This window comes from Colletotrichum scovillei, assembly GCF_011075155.1.
Source record: "Colletotrichum scovillei strain TJNH1 chromosome Unknown Contig00001, whole genome shotgun sequence".
NCBI classification, from domain to species: Eukaryota; Fungi; Ascomycota; class Sordariomycetes; order Glomerellales; family Glomerellaceae; genus Colletotrichum; species Colletotrichum scovillei.
The window spans coordinates 969,125-984,727 of NW_023336259.1; the positions used below are offsets into that span (position 1 = coordinate 969,125).

Here is a 15,603-nt window from a genome sequence, read left to right on the forward strand (position 1 = left end):
GCAGGCACCTAAATCTGATCCAGGGCAAGTTCTCAAAAAAAATCAATGGACTCCAAAACAAGCGTTTGACCACAAATTTCAGCCCATTTTCACTTCTCCCACCCCCAGCAAACAGCCTGACACCCCAAATCTTTGCGCTATTACGCGGCCTGGCCATTCCACCTGAAGCGGGAAGAAACAAAGCCAGTTCAGTTTGACAAGTCAGCCCCCCTGGTAGTAAGGTATCAAACACAAAAAAATCGAAACATCCACACAACCCTCCGGGAATACACAAAAGAAGGCAAAAAAAATGCCAGGCAAGACGTACATTGTCGAGCACCTCGACCCCGAGCTGGGCCCCTGGTCCGAACTCGAGTACATCGCCATCGCCAGAGAAACCCACGCCGCCGAGGGCACCTTTCTCCTCTCCTCCCTGCCCGCCGGCTTCGTCGCCCCGGAGAAGCTGCAGCAGGTCCCGGCCTTCAAGGCCGAGAACCGGGGCGTCGAGGAGCTGTACGCCGCCGACAAGTCCCGCGTCTGCCTGCTCGACCCCTCCGCCGCCAGCGACCTGAGCCCCGAGGACGGTGAAAAATTCGACGCCTTCCTTTTTGGTGGCATTTTGGGTACGTCATTTCACCCCGATGCGAATTAATCTCATTCTTCATGGAAACCTTTTGCTGATTATAGCCTTCTCTCTAGGTGATGACCCCCCGAGAGGTATAGTATTCCTTACCATTCCACTCGTGACCTTGGGTTGGTCACATTAAATGTCAAACCCCTTCTCACTAGCCCCTGCAGACCGCACCTCCGAGTTGAGGAAGAAGGGTTTCGAAGGCAGACGCCTGGGTCCCACCCAGATGACGACTGACACAGCAGTCCGCGTCACGAGAATCGTCGTCGAGGAGAAGAGTACGTGCCAACCACCCTCCTCCTAGTATCGCATAACTCAGATGAGATGCTCACGGGTAACAACAGCACCGCTGGATAAAATTCCTTACGTCACATACCCCGAGCTCAAGTTCAGTGAGCACGAGAGCACCGAGATGCCCTTCAAGTATGTCACGGATAAGGACGGTCAGCCCATTATGCCAGAGGTGAGTTTAATATTCTTCCCATCCCGAAACTTCCTCTGCAAGTTCCATGAGATGAGAACTGTGTGAGTCTGACACCTCTGTAGGGCATGGTTGATCTCATCAAGAAGGATGCCGATAAGGCGATTGATGACCTCTTTTAAGATACCACGCTACCAATTGAACTTCAATGACCGTCATGAAAATTCTGCGTCCAAATTCTTCGCGTCTCACGTTTGCGCATCTTTACCAGGTCCTCGGCAATTCGGCCATACTTTCAACTCTTAACTCAATCTAGTACATGCCGGACGGCATTGACCCGATATCTCAGATCGGTCGCGGTGAGCCTATCTCACATCATGGGTACCCAAAGTCTCGGGCAGCTTGCCGGATCCCGGACGGGCGGCCCGGCCGGCGAATTGACCCCGCACAAGAGATCGGCCGTCACTCACTCAGAATCCGGGATGGAAGGCTTCGTCTGATTGGTCCCATGTCTCGTATCTGGAATGAGCTTCTAGTGAAGTTCGTCTGCCCTGATCAAGAGCTCAGTTCCAGCTAAGCCATTTCACGTTCATCCTTACTTGTCTACCTCTGTTTCCTTGAATCCAATCCTATCTACCGGTGAACTCTGCTGTCGAAACTACCTCGCATCCTTATCAACTCGACTTTCCTCTTTCGGCGATCCTAAGCACCTCAAGCTCGGAGTTGCATCCTTGCTCCATCAGAGCTTCAATACCCAATCCGCCATCTCATTTATATCTCGACGTCCGCCAAGACCCTCTCTTTCACCAAGGGGCTTCCTTATGACTTTCTCCCACACATCGTGCCACCTTCAAGTTCCCCCCTCCCTCCCATCATACCTCAACCCCCGATCTACCTAAACAGTATCCCCGGGCAGAAAGCAATAAAACAATGTCCCACCCACAAACAACCTTCCGCCAAACAACCTTCACAGCCCCCTCCCTCCTCCGCACCCGCCGCGCCACCGTCTCCCGCACCACAGTCCACGCCCAACTCTCCCAGCTCCGCGCCAACGGCCAGTACGACTGCTTCAAGCTCGGCTGGCACCCCATCTACGACGACCGCTCGCGCTGGCCCGCGCCCCTGCACCTCTTCTGGGACAGCGACGTCGCCAAGTGGATCGAGGGCGCGTGTTACTTCCTCGTGGAAGAGTACGATGTGGAAGTCGACGCCGCCGTGCGGGAGCTCGTCGCCATGATCCGCGGCGCGCAGCACGAGGATGGCTACCTCAACGTTCACTTCTCCGTCGTGGAGCCGGGCAAGAGGTGGACGAATATTCGTGACATGCATGAAATGTAAAATCCTCACTCGAACTCACCACGTAGATTACAACAAAGACTCACGAGGTAAAATCACAGGTACAACGCCGGCCACCTCATCGAAGCAGCCCTAGCACACAGACAATACTACAGAAACGACCTCCTCATGGAACCCATCGCAAAATACATCTCCCACATCCACCGCCGCTTCGGCCCCGGCGAGGGCCAGATACGCGCCTACCCGGGCCACCCGGAAATCGAGCTGGCCCTCCTGCGGTGCTACGCGGCGACGGGCAACGCCGAGGCCTACGACCTCGCGCGCTTCTTCCTCGAGGAGCGCGGGAACCCGACAGGCCAGGGGGGGAAGCACTACTACGACTGGGAGATGGAGCGGCGCGACGAGCCGCGCTGGAAACGGCCCAACTCGTGGCCCATGGACAGGTCGTACTGGTACTGCCAGGCCCACGTCCCGATCCTCGAGCAGGAGTCCGTCGAGGGGCATGCCGTGAGGGCGATGTACCTCCTCATCGCGGCCGCCGACCTTTTGAATATCTCACAGAAAAGCAGCAGCGGCAGCACGGCTCCAGTCCGACCCCTGACCGCCGCCCCAGCCTGGCTCGTCGCCCTCCGACGCCTCTGGTCCTCCACAGTCGACAAGAAAATGTACCTCACCGGCGGCGTCGGCGCCGTCGCGCAGTGGGAAGGCTTCGGCATCGACTACTTCCTCCCGCAGGGCCCCGACGAGGGCGGCTGCTACGCCGAGACGTGCGCCTCGGTCGGGGTGATGATGCTCGCGGAGCGCCTGCTGCACGCCGACGGGCCGGCGCCGAACGGCCGGTACGCCGACGTCATGGAGCTGTGCCTGTACAACAACGTCATGACGGCCATGAGCGCCGACGGTAAAGCCTTCACGTACGAGAACCAGCTCGCGAGCTGCGAGGCGGCGAGGAGCGAGAGGGAGGACTGGTTCGTGTGCGCTTGTTGTCCGCCGAATGTGACGAGGCTGTTTGGGAGTTTGGGGGGGTATCTTTGGGATTATGGGGGTGGGAGTGGTGTGGGTGAGGAGGGGATGACGGGGGCGGCGTTTGTGAATGTGCATTTGTATACCAGCGCCGAGGTGAAGTTCCCGGTGGAAGGCGCCGAGGTGACGTTTTCGCAAAAGTCCAACTGGCCGTGGGAAGGCAACATCCTCTTCCAACTCAAGGGCGCAGAATCCCTCGATACGACTATTCGCCTGCGCATCCCAGCCTGGGCGGCACAGTATGGCCACGTCCTCACACCTACGCCACCCGCGGGGACGGCGACCCTCGAAAAGGGAGGCTACCTCCGCCTAGACCCCTCCTACACGGCCTCGAACCCAGTCTTCTCGCTCGACGTCGGCGGCGCCAGCTTCGCGCCGCGGTATATCGCGCCCCATCCGTACACCAACCAGCGCACGCTCAGCCTGGCGAGGGGACCGATCGTGTACTGCGTCGAGGACGCCGATCACGCGTGGGAGGAGAATCACTTCAAGAACGTGGGGATCAAGAGGGGGACGGCCGTGGCGGAGGAGTGGAGGGTTGACGAGAAGAGTGGGGAGGGGTATTTCGCGTTGAAGACGACGGGCTGGGAACGGTCGCCTGAGGTCCTGGCCAGGGGTGAGGAAGGGACGAAGAGGGAGCTTGTGTTTGTGCCGTTTTACTTTCGGTCGAATAGGGGCGGTAAGGGACAGATGAGGGTTGGGTTGAGGGACGATGGGAGGTGAATGAAGGGTAAACTTATGTAAGTTGAGATACCTAAGGTATGCAAGATTATGATTCGACACACGAAGACGAAGGAATCTATACAACCAGCCACTTGGCCTGAACTATGGAAAGTAAGGCATCTTGCCGCGGAGTAACCAAAGACGCATCTCATGCTCATCAAGGTGAAGGTGATGTCGTCTTCTCTTTCCACATGACTCCCATCCGCCCAAAAGCCTCACCTCGCTCGTTCCTTCCACTTCAACGCCCCCTTCCTGCCCTCCCCCCTCCCTCACCCGAACAAGGCTGGCCACCGTACCTTACTACATGAGGAGTCTATTCACCTCTCCTGTCACCAGCACCCATCCGGCCAAATGGCCGGGTGGTTTACACTCTGACGCAGAAAAGCTAAAAACAAATACTCCAATGAAGCCGTGCTGGTCCGAGGGGCGCGCTGTTCGAGTCCGGACAGGGGCGTGAATTCTAGCGTACGTGATCACCAGCTGCCTTCCCTTCCTTTTTTTATTGTTAGTTTTTACAAAGTGCTTTATTTTTCTGTACCTGGTTGACTTGATAGTCTAAAGTTGACGGATATATTGGTAATAATATAGAGTGTGGTGTTCTGGTAATCTTAGTGTTATTTAGGCAATGTTGCTCCCTTCCTTGCCTTTGGGGTGCTCGTCGAGATTCAGCGGTTGATTCATCTCCCTCAAATGAGATCCAGGTCGTTGAATTCGGACAGTCCACAGCTACATAGACCTCTTTGCCGAAGCAATCATCCATAAGCATTCTAAACTAGAAACCTCGAACAACATTTTGGCTTGGACTCTTTGCGGGGACTACTCTCCTCTCTGATATAGTGGGATTTCTTCTATTCACAAGGGGGGGGGGGGGCAAGGGAAACCCCGTAGAACCAACCCCGCCATATGTTCATTCATATTGAGTCACTGAATTCACACAAGGGACAGCTGATGTTGGAATTATTGTCATTCGTGGACAACGTGGTGGCTAGTGTACAAAGGTACTGGTCTGGTCCATTGGGACCAGGTAAGTAAGCGGCACGCGAAGTGGCCGCAACAATGATCATCTCAAAACCCCCGTCCAGTCCTGTTATGCATGTTTCCTCAAGACCCATCCCTGTTTCCATGATCCACGACTTCGTTGATGCAAATGCTAGACCCCAGTTCCTGATAATGCTATGCCGAAAAACAAGAGGAAAAAAGACCTCTGCCCTGTTACATTCCCCGGGCTGTCTTCGTTTTCCCAACCTCTGCCTCATGGGACGTGTCCGAATCCCTCGCTTCCCAGGTTCGGCGAGTATTATAACAAAAGAAAATCCCGGGGTTCCTGTTCCCCAGATCCAGCCAACTGTGACTAGAATGTACATAGTCCGCATGGCGTTTGCAGATTTAATTGTCGTGCCTGAAAGTGCACTTCTCCCCTCTAGCGCACTTGCCCTGCTGCCAAAAGCTGCAAGGCTTGGTTCCGATGAGAGCCCGATTGACAGGGCGATGGGGAGCGAGCGTGGCGCCGCCAGGAGCGTTGCCCTTGCGGTTCTTGCCCTGCTTACCACCCTTTCCTTCGCGATCACGATCACGGCCGCGTTCCCTATCCCGCTCGCGTCCACCGTGATGCTCGAACTCGTCTCTAGTGTCTCGGTCGCTGTAGTCCACAAGCTGGCGCTGAAGGTGGGGAGGAGGCTTATACGAGTTCGCGTCGTGCTCAGGCGGAGACTGTGGAGCGGCTGGCGGAGGCGGTGCTTGCTGCTGCTGCTGCTGAGGCTGCTGCTGGAGCTGTGCGAGCATCATCAGCTGCTGGTAGCCAGTGTCTGATGCGTTCAGCCCATATGCGTTGCCTTGCGATGCCGGCTGCTGCTGGGCCATCTGAGCGAGCATCGCTTGAAGCTGAGAGTCTTGTGAAGGCTGTGCCGCGGGAGCCGGGGTAGGTGCTGCTTGAGCTGGTTGCTGAGGTTGTCCGCCCTGTAGCATGGCCATGTACTGTGCGTATTGTTGCTGTTGCTGGTAATAAGCTGCCCACTGCTGCTCTTGAGTTTCAGATGCAGCGGGTTGTTGAGTCTGGGCCTCGTTCTGGGGTGCGTTACGAGCTGTATCCTCTGCCTCCTTCCTGGCTCTCACCGCAACGTCCTTCTGGTATCCGGCCCACCACTCTCTCGTTCTTTCCTGGTCATTTGCCAAGTATGCTGGTGGACTAGTCGCCGGGTATGGCAGTCCTCGCAACGTCTCAGCCGCCTCCTCGACCTGGTTGGCGGCTGCTTGAATGTTGGGGTCCGGATAGTCGTAGCGTCGGTGAGTCTGTGGGGCAGCCGAGTTGAACGGGTTGGCATCACGCCAGGTCTTCACCTCGTCGGAGGTGAGAATGCTGTGGACTTTATCGTCGAAAGGTATCGCCGGAACGGGCTGCATCTCCACTGCGGGAGGCAGGATCGGCTGCGCGTGCTCCTTGGGCGGTGTCATGTTGTACGGTTCGGGCACCACGGCCGGGGCAATTGGCTTGAGGTTGCCCAAAATCGAGTTGATCTTCGCACCGGGGTCGTCCTTGGCATCAAGGCGCTTGCGAGCATAGTACTGCGCCGCCTCCCAACCGAATGTCTGTGTCTCCTTCCAGCGCTTGTGGATCTCGTCAAATTTCGGCTCACCCTGAGGCAACTGATAGACTTTGCCCTCAGAATCGCTCGTGACCGTCGCAGACTCGGGGGCTGGAGACTTGGGTGTAGGCGGAATGTCGGCAATGTCCATGTAGGTGACCATGAGCTCCTTCTTCTCCCGCTCCTCTATGGCTTTCTGTTCCTCTGTGTGGAAAGTCAGGTTACCGCCACGAGTGACGTAAGACTTTTTGCGAATGTCTTCGGGGATTCCAGAAAGGTCGGCGAGGGTAGGCATGCTCCAAGGCTTCTCTGGCAACTCGTCCTCCTCGTCATCGTCCTCATTGTAATTACGCTGCTTGAGCATCATTCCCTCGGATCGGTCATCCGCTGCGTCCTTGGTCATATTATCTTCGCCTTCTGCGACCTCTTTGGTGAAAATGCGAATCTCCACCAGCTCTTCAGGGGGCTTGAAGCTGACACGTAGATGGCGGCGGGCCTCTTTACGAAGTCGCTTTGCCTTCTGTTCAGGTGTTTCCGAGATATCTTTCTTGCTCGAATCCTTCGCCTGTGTTGAGGGCCCGTCTGGCTTAGGCGCGGTAATGGAGTCGAGTAGAGAAGCAATGCTGGACAAAGAGGAGCCGCCGGAGACAGCGGCCTTGGGAGCAGACGCCCTTGACTCGGGCTTGACTGCTGATGCTGCTGGCTTCTTGTCTACATCCATAGGCGTGGCCGTGTTGGGTCCTTCGGATTTCGAAGGCTCACCCTTAGGGACGTCCCTTGTCCCAACTGGCTTAGGCGCCCGAATTTTGCTGGCAAGGGTAGTCGATTGCACTGGTCGCTTTACACCAGCAAACTTGGATTGCAGACTTCCGGCAACCGGCTTGGCCCCGACCTTGTTACCTAGCACACCACCTGTTGTTGACTCGACGGCTATTTTCTTGGTAATGCGAGAATCGGTTTCCTCATCCCGAACTCTCTTGGCAGGAGAGCCATCAATAGGCTTAGCGATCGGTTTGGTGACTTTGCTGACAGGAGCAGCCGACGTTGTCTTCTTGATCTCGACCCCGTTGGCTGTTTCTGTGTCTTTCTTAATCCTCGACGCTATCGTACGGACCAGTTCCTTGACCTCAGCATCGCCCTTGTCAGCAAGGCGCTTCCGCACATTCTCGAAGTTGACAGCTTCTGTAACTTTCTTGAACATGCTGATATTTGACATGAATCGAAGAAGAGCCTTGGGCAGAGGTCCGCTGAAATCACCAGCCTTGATGGCGCCTATCAACATGTTGACCAGACTCAAGATGCCCTTCTGATGACCGCCAAAGTTCTCCAGCACGGCCTCATCGCCGTGTTTGGCTGCCGCTTCGCAAACTCGAGTGAAGGTCTCCTTCTTGACGTCGAGCTTTTTATTCCACTCTGAAATTTCCTTCTCAGGCTTCTTCTCCTTTGTTGCCTGATCGAGTTCCTGCTTCAAACGGTTCGTCTCCGATCTCAGCTTGATGAAGAACTCACCGAGAGACTGAACGGCGCCAGCAATGAGCGCATTAGTTCTGGTCGCGGAAGGATCAATGTAGACAATGCCAAGGATGTCCCAGACAGCACCCTCAATAGGGTCTGCTGGCCGCTTCTCAGGACGAATGGGCTTCTTTCGTTCTTCTTCCTCTTCCTTTCGAGCCTTTCTCTGGGCTTTGGATTTGGCGGCCTCGTCGGCCTTGAGCTGTTCCTGAAAGGCGAAGGGGTAGTCGGCGTACTTAGGTCGCCGAAGACCCAAGCTCGTCATCTCACGTTGATATTGGTCAATGAGGGGTCTTGCCTCCGTCTCGCGATCGTCCGGTTTTCCGACAAAGTTTGGGGACGGCTTGTAGTTTTCCATGAACCTCCCTTGAATTTCACATGGAAGATCGGGGCGGAGTTCGGGCAAGATACGTCTTCCATTGGGCGACGGCAAAGCGACTAGAGGCGCGAGTCGGTCGTAACTCTTGGGCGGGATCAACTTGGCTGAGCCAGTAGCAACAAGAAACGAAGCTCCGGGAATGGGAGGGAACTGCTTCTTGGATGTGGCGTTGCGTTTCTTGAATTGTGCCAGGAGAGACAATTCTTCCTCGGTGCTAGAAGGCAGGACCAGTGTTTCTCCATCTTCTCCCTTTTTAACAGTCGTATCGCCAGGGGAGTCGGCTTGTTCAGGTTCGGGCTCCTTCTTGACGACACGCTTGCGCTTCTTCTGCGGCGCCGGCTCAGGTTGGAGTGCAGGGTCGATGATAGGCGTCTCAGGTTGAGAAGCCGGCGCTGCAGCGATGAGCTGCGGTTGTGATGGCTGCAACGGCTGCAACGGCTGCTGCTGCTGCGGCTGATGTGATAGCTGCTGCGGCTGTGGTTGCGGCTGCGGCTGTAGCTGTTGTGGTTGAATTTGACGAGCCGGCGCTGGTGAAGGGACTGGCTTGGCCTGGTGTATTGGTTGTTGTTGCTGGGCTTGCGGAGATTGCTGAGGTGTCGAGTCCTGACCTGGCATCTGCCTTGCAGCAACGGGTTGAAAAGGTGATCTTGCTACAGGCTGAGCATAAGACATTTGCTGAGGGACAAACTTGCTCTGCTGGTATTGCGGCGGTTGATTTTGCTGGAAAGATGGCGGAGGCGTCTGAGTAGAGAATCCCTGGCTGTTTTGTTGACGAGGCGGCTGACCCTGAAAGGGATGAGGTGATTGAGAAAAGACTCTCTCAGGCTGAGCCTGATGTTGTTGAGGTGATGGAACATAGCCCTGAGGAGCGGGTGAGAATGACTGGGGAACAGAGTCGAAGCGCTGCTGCAGCTGCGCCTGGGACTGGTGGCCATGCTGAGGCATGAGTTGAGCCTCGGTATATTGAGGAACATTTCCATTGAACAGCTGATTAGCCTGACCGTTGTATTGAAACTGTTGCTGTGTGAAGTCAGGAGTATGACTGTGGTTGAGGTTGTCGATGTTGGCGTTGTTAAAATCAGCCTTGCTCGGCTGGCCGTACAAGTCTTGGGGGTATTCACTTAGACTAGCCAAAGGGTCTTCTTGGCCAGCGTCTGTGTATGCAGTGTCAAGCGAGAATTGGCCATGGCCGTTATGGAAGTTTCCGTGATTCAATGTCGACATGCCGTTGTGGTCGTTGGCTACGACAGCATGCCCTTGATGTGGTGAAGCATAGAGATTATTCTCGTTTGTGTTGCCTCCCCCTCGTGGGGCAAGTTGTGGGAAAGCATTTTGGTTGGGAATTTGATGCTGCCAATTTTGGGAGGCATCGAACTGGTTGGATCCATCAGGGAACGCGTAGGAGCCCGACCACATATTATTGTGGCCTTGAGCAGAACCCGTCTGGCCATTTTGCTGCCAGTTCTGCATTATATCGGCCTCTTCCTCCGTTATGGAAGAAGACGCTCTGAGAGACGATGAAGTTTAAGAAATCCTCATACAATCATTGGTGGAGAGCACTGCACAGCTGGAGCCAATTAGCATCTATCCGATGGAGGTGCACTACTTTTGGCACGCCTTCTAGCGTGACGGTGCAGCAGGGTGATCAGACGAGCGAGGGAAGAAAACTCGACGCTGATTGGGGGCTGCCAGGGATGGAAGCGTTGGGGGTATGGGAGAAGAAACTCTTTCAAGAGGTGGGGTGGAGATAAGAGTTTGGAGGAAGTTAAGGTTCGATGGGTGGAATAAAATCTTCAAAGGTATTCCTCCCGGCTAAACTTGCTGTCGAGGAACATGAAGTGGAGAAGGACGGGGGTCGGAGCGGTTAATTGCCGGCCGTCGGCTTGCAGCTTACCTTGATGTAGCAGTGGGTGATGGAGGAATGCACTAGTCTGAATGCGTCGAGGCGGCAGGGATTGTGGTGTGGTGAATGCGCCGAAGACACAGAATTGTGATGGTAGGGGAATGATGGAGGGCGATCGTGTTGTATCTTGCCTGGAGAGAACTGTAAACGTTGGTTAGCAATCAGGAACGGCATGGATATGGCAAGACGGCGTGTGTGGTTTGTGTATGAAGTGTCGATGTGAGATTGACATGTAGAAGTGCGATTTTTGTCCCCCGACCACTTGGTCTGTAGTGAAATCGTTTGATGTTTTGGTGCCTGTGGAAGGCGCAGTTGATGGGACCCTTGAAGCGCGAGCGGTGCTGGATTGGAGGAGAAGCCAACTCCTGAAGAGCACTTAAAGAAGCTGGGAAGGTCGCCCTCTTGCGAAGTTGGAGATGGAGGGCATTGAAGTGTTTGTTGACAGTTTTCCTGGGTTGCGTGATTGATGGGCGATGGACGCTTGATTGATTTGCAGTGAAAATTGACTCCGCGCCGGGAGGTGATGAATTTGGCTTCAATGGCAGACGTTCTTTTCTCAGTGCTTCTGTTTTCCAGCGTGGATTGTCTGTCTCCTAGCCGACGGCGAGTGGTGAAGGAGAGCTGAGTTGAGGTGGCCAGAAGGTGTTGGGTGGTCCCTTGTTTCCAGTGGGCTACATCCAGCCGACCGTTCGCTGTGGTGGAGGTCCAAGGCCCGAGACAGCGCACGTCGAGGGGGGGAAGGGTCAGGTGCACTGCCCGTAGACCCGCCCTCTGCACCCAATCCAATATCCCATCTGTCTGCAACTTGCGCAGCAAGTCTTGAATGGCGAAGTCGAATGGAGTGGGATTGATGTACGCGAAGCTGAAGAGGTGGAGGATGAAAGCCACTCTTCGCAACATCGACAAGTATCCTTGAGAGGAACTGAGCCGTCTGAATTGCCCGGTCTGCTTGCTCTTGGCCCTCCTGTATCCCTTTTCGCATGGTGGATGTACCAACCGATGCCCGCCGCGCCGCGGAACAAGGCGTTCTGCTTTGCAAAACATTCTAAACATGAGGTTCACTCGTGTCCTTGTCCACATTTCCACGCGCGTAGTGTCTGCGTCTGCCCCTGATCTGTTCCGACTTTGCAAATTTATCGCTGCACAAGTCCAGTGCGGGTTGAGTTCGAACGCCAAGGCTTCATCAAGAATTTTCACTCAAACAAACATCGCCATGTCTGCGTCTCCTTTGAGGAGTGGATGGTGACCGGATGATGCTGATGGGAATCGCGCTCATCATGATGGCGGTGTGTTGGACAGATGAGTGGTGATTTTGGGGAAAGGGGAGGTGTTGGGAAGCGTGGGAAAGGGGACAAATGTGAGGTTGGCTTGGGGGGAGAAGTGTATCATACCCTGCAGTTCGTGTCTCTCTCTCACTCTCTGTTCAGCGCGACTTATCTTGCCTTCTGGGGAGAGCTGGCTTCGCGACCTTAACGTGGTTCGCAGCGTGGATTGATGAAGGTCGCGCAGATTACAACATGACCGTCGACCGCTCGAAGAAAAGAGCGAGCGCAGACAGTCACAAAAAAGAAGGGGACGAAATGGAACGATCGCCGTAAATCTAAGAAGCGGCAATCAAACAGGCAAGTTAAATGCCCGGTGCCGCCTTCAAAAGTTCCGGAGAATAAAGATCCAGAGTCGCTCAGAGTTGTCGCCAGAGACCCTTTCCGACGCGTCTTCCTGTCGATTATTTTCCGTGCGGTTGGCGATGACTTGTGCTGATGGTGAAGGAGGAAGAAGCGGGATGAGCTGTCGTTGCGGAGGAGGAAAAGCTGGTCATTGTTTCGCAGTGGCCAGTCCAAAGGGAGGCGGGTAGGTAGGTCACTTTGTGGCCGCACTTTTTAGGCATGACTGACTGCGAGGGTGGGTCTGAGCCAGAAGGGGCCAACACTTTTCCAAGTCGGAAGGGGCCACGGACGGACCTGACTTGCCTTGGCTGTGACTGGACAGGGCCCTCGTGCCTTCCCAGTTCCGCGCTGCACCTTTTTAGCCACAGGCCTCTGTCGGCAGCTGCGCAACTCAGTTCGCCGGCCCAATCTGCTTTAGCGTGTCTAGGTACGTAGGTAGAAGCTGACCTGGCTCTCACCGCCCGTCGGATCACGGAGGCTCAGTACTGCCGTCCCATGACATCGTGCAAGGCAGGTACTAAGGTATCCACTCCAGCACAAGCACAGGGCAGGTCGGCGGAATCATCCAGGAAATGTGGCTAGACGGCACTTTGAGGACACCGATGCTGGAGCCGTGTACGTACCTCTGTCTGTCGCAACAGCAAGACGTCAACCTCGATTGCACAACGCGACCACGGAGAACGATTGATTGAAAAAGCGCAGCATACACGTTTGATAGCAGTCTCCAGGTCTGGCCTTCATTTTGTATAACCCATCAACACCTCTCCTGCGGCAGCAACAGCTCTCCCAAGCTAGCTAGAGCTGCAAAGCTCCCCCACCATCGTCATGGCAGCGAAGGGCCACTCACTGCGCGATCGCCAGATCTGTACGTCGCATAACCTATTGCGCCCATGTTCTATAGAGAGCTTTGGAGCTAATTAGACCTGAAGCCGCCTTAAAAAAGCTCCTCAGCCTGAACGACTCCTACTCGGATAACGACACCGAGAACACTCAGACCAACGGCGGCGCACTTGGCCCGTCAGGCGCAATCATCACCTCGGATGGCGAGCCCTTGTGGAAGGTCCTGGTTTTTGATGACCTTGGCCGCGATGTCATCAGCAGTGTTCTCCGGGTCAGTGATCTGCGAGGGCTAGGAATCACGATGCACATGTATGGCTACTTCTCTCAAGAGCCCGGTGTCCTACTGACGTGAATCCAGGCACATTGGAGCATCGAGACATGCTATCCCTGACGTACCCGTCATCTACCTCCTCGAACCTACAGCGCAAAACCTCCAACACATCACCAGCGATCTCCAAAAGGGCCTTTATACTCCCGCATACCTAAACTTCTTATCCTCCATCCCTCGACCGCTGCTTGAAGACTTTGCGGAGCAAACGATAGCCGCCGGCACATCGGACAACATTGCCAGACTCATGGATCAGTATCTGAACTTCATCGTTGCCGAGCCAGATCTTTTCAACCTGGGTATGCAACGAGACCACACATACTGGGCCCTGAACAGCGCAACGACGAATGACGAGGAGCTAGACAGGGTGGTGGACAGGATTGTTAGTGGACTCTTCAGCGTCATTGTCACCATGGGCGTCATTCCCATCATCCGGTGCCCCAAGGGCGCTGCCGCGGAAATGATCTCTGCCAAGCTTGATCGAAAGCTTCGCGACCACATTCTCAATTCCAAAGAAAACCTCTTCTCTTCGAGCGCCCGCCCGGCGTCGGCTGGAACGCCGCAGTCACGACCTGTTCTTATCATTCTCGACCGAAATGTCGATTTAATACCCATGCTTTCCCATTCTTGGACCTACCAATCACTGGTCCACGATGTTTTGAATATGAAGTTGAACCGAATCACGATAGAGACGCCCATAGACGAGAACAACCCTGCCAAGGGAAACACCAAGAAGGCTTACGACTTGACGGCGAGCGACTTCTTCTGGACCAAGAACGCGGCTGTGCCGTTCCCTCAAGTAGCCGAGGATATCGACGCCGAGTTGACGAGGTATAAGGAGGACGCGGCGGCAGTCACCAAGAAGACGGGAGTGACAGACCTGGAGGACCTACAGAATGATACCAGCGCCAGCGCGCAACACCTAAAGGCGGCGATTACCCTCCTGCCGGAACTTCGCGAGCGTAAGGCTGTGCTCGACATGCACATGAACATTTTGGCAGCGCTTCTGACCGGAATCAAAAACCGGCAACTCGACAACTTCTTCCAAGTCGAGGAGGGCGCCGCGAAGCAGACCAAGGCTCAAATACTGGAGCTCATCAAGGACAGTGCAAAGGGCGATGAGCCGGTTGACAAGCTGAGATTGTTCGTCATCTGGTACCTTAGCACCGAACAAGACGTCAGCCGGGCGGAGTGGGAAGGCTTCGAGAAAGCTCTGACAGAGTGCGGCGCAGACACAACCTCTCTGCCATACATCCGACAGTAAGTTCCTCCTGACATAGCACTAGTACTTTCTGCTCTGCTCTTTGATACTGACCACCCGCTCTCACAGAGTCCGCGCCACCACGAAGATGACCCAGCTCACCACGATTTCCAACCCAACGACGAACCAGGCCGGCTCATCAGACATCTTTGGCCGCTTCTCCTCCATCTCCAACCGCCTCACCGACCGTTTGAAGGAAAGCGGCGTCCCTACTGGCCTGTCCTCGAACTTTGAGTCACTCATCGGCGGCATCAAGAACTTCCTCCCCGCCAACCGCGACCTGACAATCACAAAGATTGTCGAGTCCATCATGGACCCCTCCACAGCCGCCAGCTCCGCTATCGCGAAGACAGAAAACTATCTCTACTTTGACCCCCGCTCCGCCAACGCCCGCGGCACAATGCCCCCGCCAAGCGCCATCCGCGCCGGCGCCGGCGGCTCCTCTGCACCGGGTGGTCTCCCCGGCCAAGCCGCAGCCGGCACGGGCGCCAGCTTCGGCCAGCGTCGTCAGGGCTTCTCCGAGGCCGTGGTCTTCACCGTCGGCGGCGGCAGTATGGACGAGTACGGAAACTTGCAGGAGTGGGTTGAGCGGACGGGCGGCGACCGCGCGAGGAGGAGGGTGGTATACGGCAGCACGGAGATTCTCAACGCCGACGAGTTCATCAAGCAGGAGCTCGAGAGGCTTGGCAAGGAAGTGGCCTCGTAGAGCGGCGGTCATCGTCACGGGACTTGAAAGTCACTCTGTGCAAAGAGTCTGCTCGCCTCCCTTGTTCTCTCAATCCTTCGCCGCGCTGCGGCTATATAAGTGTGAGAGGTCTTCCCCAAAAAGCAGTAAATACGATTCCCAAATTGGTTCAAATATACAATTATGACTGGTGACTTTTTTTTTTCTCCTTTTCTTTTTGCCGTATTGGAGCTCATCCAGTCCCACCTGCCTTACACCTATGAAATCATTGAAAGTTTGAAACGTTTGGACGATCCGGAGACAAGTGAATAAACAACACCCGCATCAAGAGGGGAGAGTAAGATGTCTTACTTCTTTTACTCGGATTTTTGAA

At 55.2% G+C, this 15,603-nt stretch overlaps 4 protein-coding genes across 4 annotated transcripts; 3 read left to right on the plus strand and 1 right to left on the minus strand.

Annotated features, from left to right (window-relative positions):
• Nucleotides 1–289: 289 nt before the first annotated feature.
• Nucleotides 290–1,213, plus strand: HER10_EVM0009900 (uncharacterized protein; the record flags this gene model as incomplete). The annotated part of the gene is made up of 5 exons (XM_035479372.1): nucleotides 290–602; nucleotides 679–696; nucleotides 778–888; nucleotides 955–1,073; nucleotides 1,157–1,213. The coding sequence occupies 5 exons, from the start codon at nucleotides 290–292 to the stop codon at nucleotides 1,211–1,213; spliced, it is 618 nt and encodes a 205-aa protein (XP_035338782.1).
• A 748-nt stretch (nucleotides 1,214–1,961) lies between these two features.
• On the plus strand, nucleotides 1,962–4,131 carry HER10_EVM0008052 (uncharacterized protein; the record flags this gene model as incomplete). The annotated part of the gene is made up of 2 exons (XM_035477588.1): nucleotides 1,962–2,365; nucleotides 2,429–4,131. 2 exons carry the CDS (start codon nucleotides 1,962–1,964, stop codon nucleotides 4,071–4,073), a joined length of 2,049 nt encoding a protein of 682 aa, XP_035338617.1. The 3' UTR covers nucleotides 4,074–4,131.
• Nucleotides 4,132–5,053: 922 nt separating this feature from the next.
• Nucleotides 5,054–12,264, minus strand: HER10_EVM0000798 (uncharacterized protein). The gene has a single exon (XM_035470566.1). It carries the CDS (start codon nucleotides 10,014–10,016, stop codon nucleotides 5,460–5,462), a length of 4,557 nt encoding a protein of 1,518 aa, XP_035337933.1. The 5' UTR covers nucleotides 10,017–12,264; the 3' UTR covers nucleotides 5,054–5,459.
• A 398-nt stretch (nucleotides 12,265–12,662) lies between these two features.
• On the plus strand, nucleotides 12,663–15,394 carry HER10_EVM0007194 (Sec1 family protein). Its single transcript, XM_035476758.1, has 4 exons — nucleotides 12,663–12,981; nucleotides 13,046–13,265; nucleotides 13,315–14,544; nucleotides 14,615–15,394. Exons 1-4 carry the CDS (start codon nucleotides 12,942–12,944, stop codon nucleotides 15,249–15,251), a joined length of 2,127 nt encoding a protein of 708 aa, XP_035338536.1. The 5' UTR covers nucleotides 12,663–12,941; the 3' UTR covers nucleotides 15,252–15,394.
• Nucleotides 15,395–15,603: the final 209 nt, after the last annotated feature.